At 41.3% G+C, this 15,732-nt stretch overlaps 1 protein-coding gene across 2 annotated transcripts in view; it reads right to left on the reverse strand.

Moving 5' to 3' along the window:
• The window catches only part of DOCK1 (dedicator of cytokinesis 1), a 538,667-nt gene that overhangs the window by 135,266 nt on the left and 387,669 nt on the right, over positions 1–15,732 (reverse strand). For both annotated transcript variants that reach the window (XM_065552235.1, XM_065552233.1), the window contains exon 30: positions 6,286–6,364. In XM_065552235.1, coding sequence (XP_065408307.1) covers positions 6,286–6,364 — 79 coding nt within the window. The remainder of the gene's footprint in view (positions 1–6,285; positions 6,365–15,732) is intronic.

The following is a 15,732-nucleotide window of genomic DNA, read 5'->3' on the forward strand; positions in this document are numbered from 1 at the left end:
TTCACAGATGCTAGGGTGGAGAAGAGGGAATGTTTCTTTGCTTACATTATGACAATGGCATAAGAATATATCGTGATAAATCAGAATAAAAGTATGATTTCCACTACAGACATGTTAGTCCGCTCCTTTCACCTTTCATCTGCTGCAATGTCATTTGTGACTTATCTCCTTGCAACTAAACCTACCAAAATTAACTAAATGAAAATGAGTGTCACACATGGCAGGCCACCGCATTTCCAACACTGAACAGGATTTTTCCTGTTACTCAAAACAAGAAGCAGTCTTTCAGTCGCACTGCTTCCTGTGCTCACACAGCAGTTTTCCAGGCAAGGAGAAAGGCAGTGGAGTGAAACTGACTAGGACCACCTGGAAGAAATGATGTGTGAGTTCAACACAATTAGTGCTAATAAGAAAGGGACTGGGAAATACTCAGGCCTTTAAGGCTTTGTGATAATTTTGAGGAATAAGATATGGGGAAGTTCTGGGGCCCTTCACTTTCAGAAGAAAAAAGGCAATTTAGCATTTGAGCCATTTCTTGTTGTGGAGAAGAGTAGAACACTGAGAAGGGAATTGGCAGAACAGATTTAACAAGCCAAGAAAAAAATTTACAATTCAAAAATAGAAGAAAACTAATGAATTAATAAAAAAGGATTATAAAGAAATATCAAAGGTGAGCATGTGTGTTTGTGCGTGTGCACGTATTGTATGTATACGAGAAAAAGATAGGCAGACAACCTTAGGGAAGAACAAGATAGACTGCAGAGGAGAAAATAAGCTGGGGGCAAAACAGAAAGAATCAGAAAGCAAAACATCTTAGAAAAGAAAAGATGAAAGAAATACAGAAACTGAATGTTACCACATGACTTCTTGATTAATAAACTACAATGATACAAAATCAATGCAGCACATATTACATGGATTCAAAACTGGTGAAATTATATGTCTCAAAATGTAATTATAAATGGAAAGTCATCCTCAAGTGGCTGTATTTCTAATGAGGTCCAACAGGGATCAGTTCTTCGCCCTACGCTATTTCACGTTTTTATTAATGGCCTGAAAGAAAACACATAATCATCACTGACAAATTCTGCAGATGACACAAAGATTGGGGGGAGTACTAAACAATGAAGAGGACAAGTCACTGACAAAGAGTGATCTGGATCACTGAGTAAGCTGGGCTCAAGCAAACACAGTGTGTTTTAATATAGTGAAATGTAAAGTCATAAATCTAGGATCAAGAAGGTGGCCATCCTTACAGTTTAGGGGACTCTATCCTGGGAAGCAGTGACTCAAACAGATTTGGGGGTCATGGTAGATAATCAGTTGAACATGAGCTCACAATGCAACACTGGCCAAAAAGGGCTAATGCAATCCTTGGCTATAGAAATGGGTAATATAAAGTAGGAGTTGAAAGGTTATATATTACCAATGTATTTGGCACTGGGGCAACCACTAATGGAATACTCTGTCCCATTTGTGGTGTCCACGATTCAAGAAGGATGTTGACAAATTGGAAATGGTTCAAAGAAGAACCATGAGAACAATTAAAGTATTGGAAATCATGTGTTTTAATGATTGAGGTCTTTTGGGTCTGTTTATTTTAACAAAGAGAAGGTTATAGGGTTACCATTCGTCCGGATTCCCCCGGACATGTCCGGCTTTTTTGAGTTAAAAATAGTGTCCGGGGGGAATTTGTCAATGTCCGGATTTCCCCCCCATGCAGAGCATGCGGGGCTTACAGGGCAGCCGGCCGGATCGTGCCACTCGCACGGGCTCCGGCAGCCAGAGCCCTTCCTTCACTTCCCCCTCCTCTCCCCTGAAACTTGAGACCAGTCCCCTCCTCTCTCTCCCTCCCTCCCCCCCTCCCTGCATTCGCAGATCGCCGGCGAACGGCCTCCCGGCCTCTGGCAGTCTGGAGCTCCGACCCTGCTCCCCTCCCCCGCTGCCGAGCGCGTCGCTCTACAGCACAGTAAGAAGGCCAGGGGGCCAGAGAAGCGGCAGGGAGGTTCGTGGGGGGGGAAGGGGGGGAGTCAAGAGACAGGGAGCAGGGGGGAGGGTTGGATAGGTCAGGAGTTCGGGGGGGGCTGTCTGGGGATTGGGGGTGTAAGGTTTTGGGCAGTCAGGATACGGGAGGGGGTCTTAGGAAGGGGCAGTTAGGGGATAAGGAACAGGGAGGCTTAGGTAGGGGGTGGGGTTCTGGAGGGCAGTTAGGAGCAGGGGTCCCAGGAGGGGGCAGTCAGGGGACAGGGAGCAGAGGGGTTTAGATGGGTCAGGAGTTCTGGGGGGGGGCTGTCAGGGGGTGGGGGTGTGGATAAGGGTTGGGGCAGTCAGGGGACAGGTAGGGGGTAGGATCCTAGGGGGCCAGTTAGGATGTGGGGAAGGTCTCAGGAGGGGGCAGTCAGGGGACAAGAGGCAGGGAGGCTTAGGGAGGGGGTGGAGTCCTGGGGGGCAGTTAGGGGCAGGGGTACCAGGAGGGGGCAGTCAGGGGACAAGGAGTGGGGGGGAGGGTTGGGGGTTCTGAGGGGGCAGGAAGTGGGAGGGAGTGGAAGGGGCAGGGCTAGGACAGGACGGGGGCGGGGCTAGGGCGGGGCTCCTCCCGTCCTCTTTTTTGATTGTTGAAATATGGTAACCCTAGAAGGTTAAGTGGTGACACAGCTTATAAGTACTGTACCTTCTGTCTGTTACAGCTTTCCCCCTATTCCATTTTGTTTCTTACAGCTGTCCCCTTACTCCATTTTGTTTTTGTTCTCCTCCTGTGGCTGCCCCTCCCTGGCTGTTAAGTTGTTTACCAGGGCCACTGCCCTTCTCAAAGGGAGGGCCCCTTAAGTTGTTTACCAAGGGGAGGGATAGCTCAGTGGTTTGGGCATTGGCCTGCTAAATCCAGGGTTGTGAGTTCAATCCTTGAGGGGCCACTTAGGGATCTGGGGCAAAATCAGTACTTGGTCCTGCTAGTGAAGGCAGGGGGCTGGACTTGATGACCTTTCAAGGTCCCTTCCAGTTCTAGGAGATCGGATATCTCCAATTAATTTAAGAGCCATTGCCCTTCTCAAAGGGATGGCCACTTGTGCCGCGTGCTAAGTGGGACCACTGCCCTGTTCAAAGGGTTGGTCCTGTTATCACCTTGTTAAACCTGGGCTTGGTGTAGGGTAGGCAATGTCCAGAGCTGCAAGACCTAATGTGTTTTTGAGATCCTGGGCATGAGTCATAGGCCTCATGTGCTTTTGAGTCCTGAGATGTGAACTCACGCCTATGGTCCAGGACTCTGCCCAGGCACGTCTCTATGCTCACCTGCAGTTTCTCCCTGTATCTCCTCCCCTGTGACAGAAGGAGCCTATCAGGGACAGGTGGGGAAACTGCCTGAGATTGCCTTTAAGAACAGGCATTTTTTAAACAAACATCAGAAAGGTTCCTGCATTGCTACCTGGTCTGATCAGCCAGGGGTTCTGGGGGGTCCTTTCTCCGCTCTTGTTTTATTTTTGAGCGTACCCCCGTTTTTAACCCCCCCTCCCACGAAGAACGAATTGCTGCCTGAGAGACCTCCTGATTATCAAGACCGTACCAAGCCCTCCTTGCTTCTTCTGATGTTGTTGCTGCTTCTGCCTTTGCTGCTGCCTTGGGGACTGGTAAGAATCCCTCTGTGAAACTTTCTATACTTTTATTACTTTAGCTGCTGGCTCTGTTTCCCCAGCACACAGACTCAAGCTAAACCTTGGTCTGTGTCTTAAAAGCTCTCTTAAACTCCTTGGTCTGTATCTGTAATCTGTTTCTTGCTTTGCAGCACCTTTGCTGCTAGAAATAAGCCTGTACCTTCCTGGACTGTATCCTGGGCTGCCAGCTTGCAGCCACCACTAGTTAAATCCCCCTCCTCCCTTGGAGCTGTATCCTGGGCACACACCACTCTGCCCTCTGGAACTACCCCTAGTATAAGGTGCACCCATTAGGTTAGATTTTGTCCTTTAGTCTAGATAAGTTGTAATTTCATTTTGCATAGCTGTAGTTAAGTTAGGTTTAGAAAATTGCTTGCATTGTACCCTGTAAGTTAGGCTTAAAGAATTGTTGCATTGTGTTTTGTTACTTGCTAATTTGTGTAGTTTTGGTTAAGTTAAATCATAGATAAGATTTTGCTGTGTTTTGTATAATTGTCTCTCTGCTGTTTAAACTTGCAGCCTGTCTGTCCTGTGTCTCCCTGAGTTTAAATCTCCCTCCACCACGTGCTCCTCTTCCCCCATCCCCCAACCTCACTTCTCTACCACTTTCTTTCTCTCTCTCTTCCTCTCTGCTGTTTAAACTTACAGCCTGTCTGCTCTCTCTCTTTCTAGCATAAAACCCCATTGGTTACCCCTTTTCTCTCTAACACACCTCACATTTTACATTTACACCACTGTGACACATTTTTACCTAAAGTTGTTGGTTATTTAACCCATTTTACCCATACTGTTAGTTGGTTATATGCTGCTGTGACACACTCTTTACATAGAAATTGTTAGCTACCTGTTACATTTATACTTCAGTGTTAATTGGTTACCAACTGTATTGTACCCCACTGTATTGTACTCCACCATCGAACCCCCCATCCCATTTACTAGAAGACCCCCCCCATCATTGTCTATTGTAAACACCCTATAGACCCCATCCCATCGTATTTCATTGTTAAATTCCCACCACTTCCTTTTTCCTTTAATAAAGAAATTAATTGGCACCCCACCTGTGTGGTAATTGCTCGCCAAGATCCCATATACCTGCTGGCAGGGACACCTTCATGGGGAACAACAATTTGATAATGGACTCTTCAGTCTAGCAGACAAAAGTACAACAAGATCTACTTGCAGGAAGTTGAAGCTAGACAAATCCAGATTGGAAATAAACAGCAACTTTTTAAATGAGGGTAATTAACCATTGGAACAATTTACCAAGAACTGTGGTGGATTTCCCATCACTTGCATTTTTTAAATGAAGATGGGCTGTTTTTCTAAACAGATATGTTCCAGTTCAAACACAAAATAATTCAATTAAGTCATATGGCCTGTGTTGTACAGGAGGTCTGGCTAGATGATCACAATCCCTTCTGGACTTAGTCAATGAATCTATCGATGTCTGATGCCATTTCTAAATCAGTCATTGTTTCCACAAATACACATCTAAATGGAAAGGAAGATGCAGCTTTGTGCCAAAGTCAGAGGGCCCCTAAATCTGAAAGTTTGTAGCCCTCAGATGACATTTTGGAGACCCAACAGGACACCTCTAAATCAGAATATAGCCTACAATGCTTCCATCCTTAATTGAGGAATGCAACTACATCCCCAGTTTTTGAGCCCCTGGCCCATACTTCTCATACTCACCTGACAGTTTGACTCATTAAAATTTTTTATAATCATCTCAAAAACTGAATTATTTTTAAATTTAATAGGTTCCTGTTGTAGTTTAGATTTCAGACGGGCCTGAGTTGCAAAGTTTGCATCTGGATGTTTAAACGTTTTCTCAAACAGGACTAGTGGTTATGGTATAGGCATTATAGGCTTGTGCCTAATTCCCCAGCTCCTGGAATAATGTGATTAGATCAAAATAGCATCTTTTATTTTTGCAAGTAAGTTTCTTGTCCTCATGATTGGGAAGAAAAGTTTGAAATTTGTGTGACTGACGCAGACATGTCTATCTGAGTCTGCAGACAGCCTGAAACAATGGCTCTAAAACGGGGACCTACTCCATGCACTTCAATGGAGTGCTAACTCCAAGACTGACTGTTCTGGGCTACCCCACCAACACAACACCAGCAGAGAATACTGTGCATGGCAGGAGGAAAGGGAGTGCTATCTGCCCAAGGAGATACACCTCAGCTGCTGGGGTAAGTAGCAAGAAGCCCTATGTGCTGCCACCCCTCCTTCTCCAGGGGTGATAAGAATCTGCTGCCACCCCTGTTTCTTCGGAGGGGAGAGGGAACCTACCTCCCTTGTTCCCGCGTCTAAAGCCCTGGAATGTCTTAATCTGGCTCTTAATCTCAAAAATCATTGCTATTCAAATCCAGGCTTTTGGCTCAACCTGGCTCCAGAAAGAGCGGGGACAGGCCATGACATTTGGATCTGGATGCCAGTTTCTTCAAAGTATAGAGCTGTTTGGGTTATTTGTTTAGTTTAGCATGTCACAGAAGACATTGCATAAATTCAGCGTTCACACTGCAAGGAAGAGATGCATAACAACAAATAGATATATCAAAACTATTGGTTTGTACCTGAAATTTATTAAAACATTAACATTAGTACCAAATATACTGTTTATATTTTCTCTTACCTGTAACTCAAAGTTGGCTTGGTCAAGAAATTTTTTGTTTAGCATATCTGCATACTGATTAATTGCTCGCAGGAAGACTCTGAAAGATCAAGAGAAAATTACATAATTACACACTTATACTTTGGCACCTTTGTAAATTTGGCATCGCAATTAGATACAAATCTGAGACTATCTGGAAAGTGAAAGCTGTAGCAGTTATTTGAAAAGCAGTGTGATCTCACCACTGTTAAGCATACAGAATTATATGCAGATGTTCTCAAAATTAATCATGTAAATTAGCATATGCAGAATAAAAGAAACAGAAGCAATGTTTTGGATAAAATCACTTCTCTTTAAAATACCACAAGATAATCAAGTGAACATTAAAAATTCATTTCATTAACAAAAAGTGCAAATTAATTACTTTTTAAAGTCCCAGTGTCTTAATGTTATATATTTAGCATTAAACTGTATCTTAACTATTAGTTCAGGCAAGACACACTGTAAACTAATTATCAACCATTCACCATCTTACTTATGGGCCAGTGGCCCAAAGTACATATGTTGTGCTTGAGAAAAATGTTTTGAAGTTGTCTAGTCCTATGCTCTGCTTTAAAATGATAAATTAGGACCTGTATCAATTTACTACTTTTCTAAAACAAGAAACTTCTCAAATAGTAGCAGGTGTTGTTTTGAGAAGCTTTAAAAATAAAAAGCGTTGAAGTAGGATAAGTAGGTCTCTACATATTCTTGGTGTCAAAGAATAAAACATATTATTCTGTAGCCTCCTGGTCTCTACTTTTGAGACAAGCATTATCTTCCATCTGTAAATTGCTTAATTGATGCTATTAGACTGTCAAGCTAAACCGTGGGCAAAGGAACATGACCTTTGAGCAGACTGTACATACTGTAGATTTTATTACTTTTCAAGGCATGTGCAATAATCAAGACCAGTCACAATGCCTTTTTCTAATGGCCTCTCTCTTTTTGCACAATAGCAATCTGTAAAGTAGAATCCACATTAGGATACAGATAATAAACTTAATTACCTTTTCTAGATTTCAACAGCAAGCAACAGAAAATTTAAGACACTAAAGTTAGGGACACAAGATGTATTGGCAGCTGGAAATATCTTTCACAGGAATTAAGAGTCTTATCTACATTTGAACAAAATGGAAGACCCCCCTGTCTTTGCCACATTTCTCTCACAATTAAGGGAAACAATCCCCCAGGTGCATGTACACAGCAAGATAGGAAAGGAGTTTCTATATATATATAGACTACCTGCTTGCATTTACTTAATTTCTTAAGACATTCTGATAATACCATTGTGATGAGCATGGTACAAATACCTATACATGATAGACAGACCAGATACCTGCTGTAGCACTGTCACTTAGAAATTTAAAGAAAATGTATGACGGTGTATGGGAGAGAGTCTTATTACGGAGTCTAAAAACTAGAGTGATATTCCATTTGCCTAATAATCTTTAATAGTAGAATAAAGTATAAAATTACTTTTGTTATTCTTCTTTGGTCTTACACTAAACTCTTCTTCTCCCCTTTTTATATGTACACATTTTGCAGTATGACCCTAGCCAGGGACGGCTCCAGACACCAGCACAGCAAGCTCGTGCCTGGGGCTGCAAGCCGGGGGGGGAGAAGAAGCGGCATGTCGGTCATCATGAGGGCGGCAGTGAGGCAGCCGGTCCCGTGGCTTCGCTGGTAATTCGGCAGCGGGTACGGCGAAGGTGCGAGACCGGCAGATCACCCGCAGAAACGCCGCTGAATCCTCGTGAGCAGCGGACCGCCTGCAGGCATGCCGCCGAAGGCTACCTGACTGCCATGCTTGGGGCGGCAAAAAACAGAGCCGCCCCTGACCCTAGCACTTCTCAAAAAACACACAAATATATGTAAAAAGAAGAACAGGAGTACTTGTGGCACCTTAGAGACTAACAAATTTATTAGAGCATAAGCTTTCGTGGACTACAGCCCACTTCTTCGGATGCATATAGAATGGAACATATATTGAGGAGATATATATACACACATACAGAGAGCATAAACAGGTGGGAGTTGTCTTACCAACTCTGAGAGGCCAATTAATTAAGAGAAAAAAAAAAAAAAAAAAAAACTTTTGAAGTGATAATCAAGCTAGCCCAATACAGACAGTTTGATAATAAGTGTGAGAGTACTTACAAGGGGAGATAGAGTCAATGTTTGTAATGGCTCAGCCATTCCCAGTCCTTATTTAAACCGGAGTTGATTGTGTCTAGTTTGCATATCAATTCTAGCTCAGCAGTCTCTCTTTGGAGTCTGTTTTTGAAGTTTTTCTGTTGTAATATAGCCACCCGCAGGTCTGTCACTGAATGACCAGACAGGTTAAAGTGTTCTCCCACTGGTTTTTGAGTATTTCGATTCCTGATGTCAGATTTGTGTCCATTAATTCTTTTGCGTAGAGACTGTCCGGTTTGGCCAATGTACATGGCAGAGGGGCATTGCTGGCACATGATGGCATATATCACATTGGTAGATGTGCAGGTGAACGAGCCCCTGATGGTATGGCTGATGTGATTAGGTCCTATGATGATGTCACTTGAATAGATATGTGGACAGAGTTGGCATCGGGGTTTGTTACAAGGATAGGTTCCTGGGTTAGTGGTTTTGTTCAGTGATGTGTGGTTGCTGGTGAGTATTTGCTTTAGGTTGGGGGGTTGTCTGTAAGTGAGGACAGGTCTGTCTCCCAAGATCTGTGAGAGTAAAGGATCATCTTTCAGGATAGGTTGTAGATCTCTGATGATGCGCTGGAGAGGTTTTAGTTGGGGGCTGAAGGTGACAGCTAGTGGTGTTCTGTTATTTTCTTTGTTGGGCCTGTCTTGTAGGAGGTGACTTCTGGGTACTCGTCTGGCTCTGTCAATCTGTTTTTTCACTTCAGCAGGTGGGTATTGTAGTTTTAAGAATGCTTGATAGAGATCTTGTAGGTGCTTGTCTCTATCCGAGGGATTGGAGCAAATGCGGTTATATCTTAGAGCTTGGCTGTAGACAATGGATCGTGTGGTGTGTCCTGGATGGAAGCTGGAGGCATGTAGGTAAGTGTAGCGGTCAGTAGGTTTCCGGTATAGGGTGGTATTGATGTGACCATCGCTTATTAGCACAGTAGTGTCCAGGAAATGGACCTCTTGTGTGGATTGATCTAGGCTGAGGTTGATGGTGGGATGGAAATTATTGAAATCATGGTGAAATTCCTCAAGGGCTTCTTTTCCATGGGTCCAGATGATGAAGATGTCATCAATGTAGCGCAAGTAGAGTAGAGGCGTTAGGGGACGAGAGCTAAGGAAGCGTTGTTCTAAGTCAGCCATAAAAATGTTGGCATATTGTGGGGCCATGCGGGTACCCATAGCAGTGCCGCTGACTTGAAGGTATATATTGTCCCCAAATGTGAAATAGTTGTGGGTGAGGACAAAATCACAAAGTTCAGCCACCAGGTTAGCTGTGACACACCACACGATCCATTGTCTACAGCCAAGCTCTAAGATATAACCGCATTTGCTCCAATCCCTCGGATAGAGACAAGCACCTACAAGATCTCTATCAAGCATTCTGGAGGGTTTGCACAAACATGTATGTCTGCATTAGCTATCTTTGTCAGCATATACGTTTTGGGACCAATTTATTTAATGGATTTTATAAGTGGGATGAATTTAGTGTACATTGAAAAGAAAACCGGAGACACACATAATATATATTTAGATCTTACAGTGATTCAATTACTCTGCTGTGATATATGCAAAGACTGATTACCTTACCAAATAATTTAATTATGTTGCCTCAAGATATCGCCATAATGGATTCAATGTGATCCATCTAATTAAGCTTTGGAAAAATTTCAGGACTTTACAGACAAATATTTTCTTAAAAATTTAAGGTTCATATTTTACTCTATGCTGATTCTAGTACATAACAATTATGAATAATGAACAAACAAATTGACAACTGAAAAGCAACAAATTGTTTTTTTAAGTATATATATATACACATACATATATACATATATATATATACACACACACACACACACACACTTGACTGTATATAAACTTTAAATTAGAAAGTTGTGCATTTTGTATTATTGTTTGTGTATTGGAGCTGTAAGGATAACAAATATTGTCTATAAAATATATATTTATGAGTAAACTACCAAATAAATTAGGTGATGGGAAAGATCAAGGCCCCAATCCTAAGTAACAATGTGCAAATGAACCCATATACTCATGCAGAGCCTCACTGAATTCAATATAACTTGCAAGATCAGAGCTAAAAAGAACAGCATAATCTATGTAGCAAACAGGTCTGTTTGCAATGCACAATAATACACATAAATTACTTCCTACAGTTCATTCATACCAGAGTAAACATTCACTTATGGTGTCAGAACTATTTAATGTTAATCAGTAATCCTACTAGAAAAAAAAGGGTTTTTCTGTTTGGAAGGTGCAGCTTGTGTAGACACAGCCTTTTTGGTAAAACTATTTTATTATAAGTCACACTTTAGTTCCCAACAGATGTCAAACCAGAAAAAAATTGAAAGGAAAACACTTTAGACGAAAAGCTTTTGTAGAGCTGTGTATGAGGTTGCAAAGAAATGTTAAAACACCTTTGCTACATAAATCAATGGTCCGGACATTATCAGAGTGAGTTACGTGACATCAGTTACGCGAGTCCAAGCTCCACAATTCAGAACTGGATTGTGATTAATATTGTGTTGAGTGGAAGGGTGCACTGGGGTTGAGTTCATATCTTGGAATTTAATTCACTCCATTATAGAAGCAAGATCACTTCCATGAGCTGAATATGGAGTATTTGGATCTGGAGTCTTTATTCAGGCTGGTTTCTTAACGATAATGTTACAAAAACAGCAAAGGCCCAAAATTTGCTCTCTAATGTCAAAGACATCCTTGTGATATCCAGGAGTTCAAGCTTTGCTCTTAACTCTGAACTTATTATTATTTCTAATTTGTATAGAGCTCAAAATGCATTAGGCATTTTAGACAGAAAAATAAGGCTAGGTCCTTCCTGGGCACATTACCATGTGCAGACACAGAGGGGAACAATACAAGGCAGTGCGACTCATCAGTGGAATGGGGCACACTCCATATAGTTCCATCACATAGGGTAAAGCTATCCTGGAAGAAGTGTGTTTCTAGAGGGTCTAGAAGAAGAGAATGGAGGCACGGCAGAGAGGATCAGGGAGGAGCATCATAGAAGGGGGCCAGAAGAAGTGAGTGAAGTGAGGACACAAAGGGGGAGTTCATCAGGTGGCCTGGTCAGAGAAAATGGTCATGGATGGAAACAGGTTTATGTGTGCGAGGGGTGAAGTGGCAAGGTAGGTATAGCAGTGTAAACTTGTGCTGGTAGGTGATGGGAAGCTAATGAAGGGACCAAAGGAGGACAAGGCAAGAACCTGAATATTTCCTTGCTTTTGTGGCTTTGACTCTTACCTTCAGAATGTGAAAGGATTTTTTTTTTTGGTGATTTTTTAAAAAAAGAAACAACAAAACTATTAACCCTGCCTCTCCCTCATCACTACGAACAAAGCTCTGGTAATCTGTAATTGAGATTAATGCAAATCACTCCCCTCTGTCTTTCCTCATTCTCATTCCTTTCCCATTTCAGCTGATCCAAAGCACGTACAAAAGACCTTTTTTTATGACCCTGACTGACTTTCAGGCCTCTCTGAAATCAACTGGAGTTTTTCCATTAGCTTTAATGGACTAGGACTGCATCCCATGTCTCCCAATGACTGATTCTCCTCATTGGCTCCAACTTTTCTTCTGCAGGACATTCAAGCATCTCCTGTTCACAAATAATAGAATGGATTTATTTCAAACTTTTCAAAAGTAAATCAGCCTTTGGACTGAGGAAAAAAAAAAGGAAACTTAACAAAACAAAACAAAAAAACAACTTAGAAGCAAATGAAAATAGTGGCTATAATGAAGTAAAGTTGCAACCTTAACTATATTGCTTGCTCCAGCCTGTCTCTTTGATACCACTCTTTGCTTTTTTGTAAAATTGTAAATGAGTTTGCTTTTGTTTGCTGACAAACGTTTTTGTACACAAACACAAAAATGGCTCGCAGTAAACAAAAACGTTAAGTTTTAAGCTAAAAATAGGACATTTAAGGTTATTTTTTCCATTAAGGTAGAAAATTTAAAATAAGAGACATAAAATGTGAAAGTTAAGCTTCACACTATACGTAAGTGTGTATCTTTATCAAATGTGGGTCTAGACAGACTTTATACATATATAAAATCATCTTGACCAAAATACCAGCCAACTGAGAGAGAATGAGGGAGGGAGAGAGAGAAGTAAATTTAGATCTGGTCTACCCACAGACTTACACCAGTGTTATTTTTAATCAATTTAGTTAAATTGGTACAACTTTGTGTTTAGACACACTTAAGTCTATTTAAACTTGGTTTATATTGGTCTAGCTTGCCCTAAGGGCAACCAGTTGTAAAACAGTAACTGTGTCCACACAGGGGTCCCCTGTAATTAAACTGGAACAAGTTGCATGTAAGTAAAGTACTGTACATAATTGAGACCTACTGCCCTTGTATCTGGCATTTTGTTTTGTGTCCCATCCCCTGACCTCAAGTATTGACCAGTTCAAAATTGACTAATCTTCTTGCCGTCGTGTCTCAATTGGATTGTCTTAGCCTTTGATCCTATTACCATATTAACTTATTTCTCCTCAGCCACCTCCTTATTTATTTATTAAAATGTTGCCATTTTCTGCTATGCCAACACCCTTTTTGGAAGTAGGATTTCTTCGGCTGATGTCAGACAAAGCCCAGAGATCTTAGGATGCCTGCCACGGAACTGCAAAAGAGAGCTGCTGCAGCAACTATTAAAGGACTAGAGCTGTCTGGAAAATGACAATTCCATTTCAAGGCAACTTTCAAAATTTCAAAATTTGTTTTTGTTCCACATTGGAACAAAACCAAAACTTCTAGAGCATTCATTCATTAAATGGAATTATGTCAAAATGTCTGTTTTTGGCTCAAAACTAGAGCTCTTCGATTCAAGACGGAAATACTGACTGAATCTTTACTGTGGTATAGTTGAAGGATGATGATGTCAGATATTTAGCATAAAACTATTCCAGAATACAGTACCGCATAATGAAAAGCAATATCTGCATTGCAATAAAAGTAACATCCACCGTGAATAATTACGAGTTAATTGAGGAAAGGGGAAGTTAGAAAGGGGAATAATCTGAAACCAATTTAACTGCTATAGCCTCCTGGCACAATTAAAGTTACTAAAATGACATTTGTTACAATCAAGCCCACAGCACTTTCTAGCATGTCTGTTACTGACTGTTTGGTGCCAATAAAACACAACATTTTTGATGATACATTATCTGATAAAAGGAGGAAAAGATCTAACTTTGAGTAGAAATCCTGAAACCAAAGGTAAATTTTGTTTCTTGTTAAACTTGGTATGGGGTAGAGGATAGTCGAATTCTGCCAAATATTTCCAGGTGTATTTTGGCTGACCATAAAATTAATTTGCTTCAGTCATACTCACATGTGTTTGTTTTTCACAATGCATTCATCAATGTATGTGATACTTGCATGAATGCTCACAGAAAGTGAAAGTGTTCACAACAGAAGTGATCTATTGCATAGGGTGGAATGCTATTTGGTACAGCAGGGTCACCGGGGGCCCTTATTCACCACTGCATTACTTCTGTTTTACCTAGGTGTAAATCAATTTTGCAATAGACTTACACAAATACAGGTCATAAAATTGCAATGGTATATTAGGACTTCATTCTCCAAAACCCCTGAAGACAGCCTTAGTAGAGAGGCAATTAAATAAGCCAGGCAAGGATCTGACCACAGATGTCACAGCTAGGACCATGAATACATGTGCAATTACTTTGTGTGAATGTGATGTGGAAAATTAACTTGCAATTCTGCACCAAGACAGTGCTTTTTTACAGTATCCTAATTCTTCTAGGACTCATGTCTCAGGTAGAGTCTGTGTGAGCTAGAAAGGAAAAAGTTAATAATTTTCTAAAAAAAATCCCTAATTCTGCTTGTCTGTTCTCTTCTCCATGGATTGCTACAGCTCCCTGAGAGTGTTAATGCTTCACTGTCTTCTTCAAGGCCTCCTGATTTTATGAGTTACACTTATCTAATCAGGAATCAGAAACAATACAAATAATTATGTGATTTATGTGACAAATTTCAACTAACCAACAACTTGAATTTCGAATATTGAGCTCCGAATACATACAAACTGTTTGCAATAAATCTGTTATTAAAAAGAAAAAGATCATGCAGTCACTGTGAACAGTTTCGGAAAACTTCTGCTCTCAAAAAGGCTAACCATATGTTAGGAACAATTAGGAAAGGGATACAAAATAAGACAGAAAATATCATATCACATCACTATATGAACCCATGGTGTGCCCATACCTTGGATATTGTGTTAAGTTGTGGTCATCCCAGAAAGGATATAGTAGAAGTGGAAAAAGTTTGAAGAAGGGCAATAAAGTTGATTAACGGTATGTAACGGCTTCCATACGAGGACAGACTAAAAAGATAGGACTCTTCAGCTTAGAAAAGAGACAATTAAGCGGAGGATCTGATAGAGGTCTATAAAATCATGAATTGTGTGGATCAAATGAATAGAAAAATGTTCTCCAGAGAGAAGCTAAATGGGATGATTTAGTTGGTGTTATTCCTGCTTTGAGCAGGGGATTGGACTAGATAACCTCCTGAGGTCCTTCCAACCCTAATCTTCTATGATTCATCGGGTCACCCAATGAAATGAATAGGCAGCAGGTTTAATACAAACAAGAGGAAGCACTTTTTCACCCAAAGCTAACCTGTGGAACTCATTGCCATGGAATGTTGTGATGGACAAAAGTATAATTGAGCTCAAAAAAGAACTGAATACGTTCATGGCAGATAAATCCCATCAATGGCTGGTAGCCACGGTGGCCAGGGACGCAAGCTTAAATCTTTGGCTACCAGAAGCCAGGAATGGAAGACAGGGTAGATCACTTCATAATTGCCCTGTTCTGTATATTCTCCTTGAAACTCTGATATGGGCCACTGTCAGAGACAGGATACTGGGGAAGCTGGACCATGCTCAGACCCAATACAGCAGCTCTTATGTTTTCATGTCCAAAGTGTGTTAGGTGGTTTGGATATAAACTAAGAGAGGCCCCGGCCCCAAAGAACTTTAAAATGAATTTGCCACTTGATGCATGCGGAAAGATCCTTGCACCCATACATAGTTCCCTGGATCCCAGGGGGACGCCTACGTGTATCAGAATGCAAAATCTGCTTAAAAGACAAAAATACAGATGAAGGATAGGTAAAAAGATGCAGCTTCCAAGCAAAGCGATTGGAGGTTTGGCACACAATTCATCTCTGCGTGGGATTTTTTCTT

Source organism: Chrysemys picta, chromosome 7, assembly GCF_011386835.1.
Source record: "Chrysemys picta bellii isolate R12L10 chromosome 7, ASM1138683v2, whole genome shotgun sequence".
NCBI classification, from domain to species: Eukaryota; Metazoa; Chordata; order Testudines; family Emydidae; genus Chrysemys; species Chrysemys picta.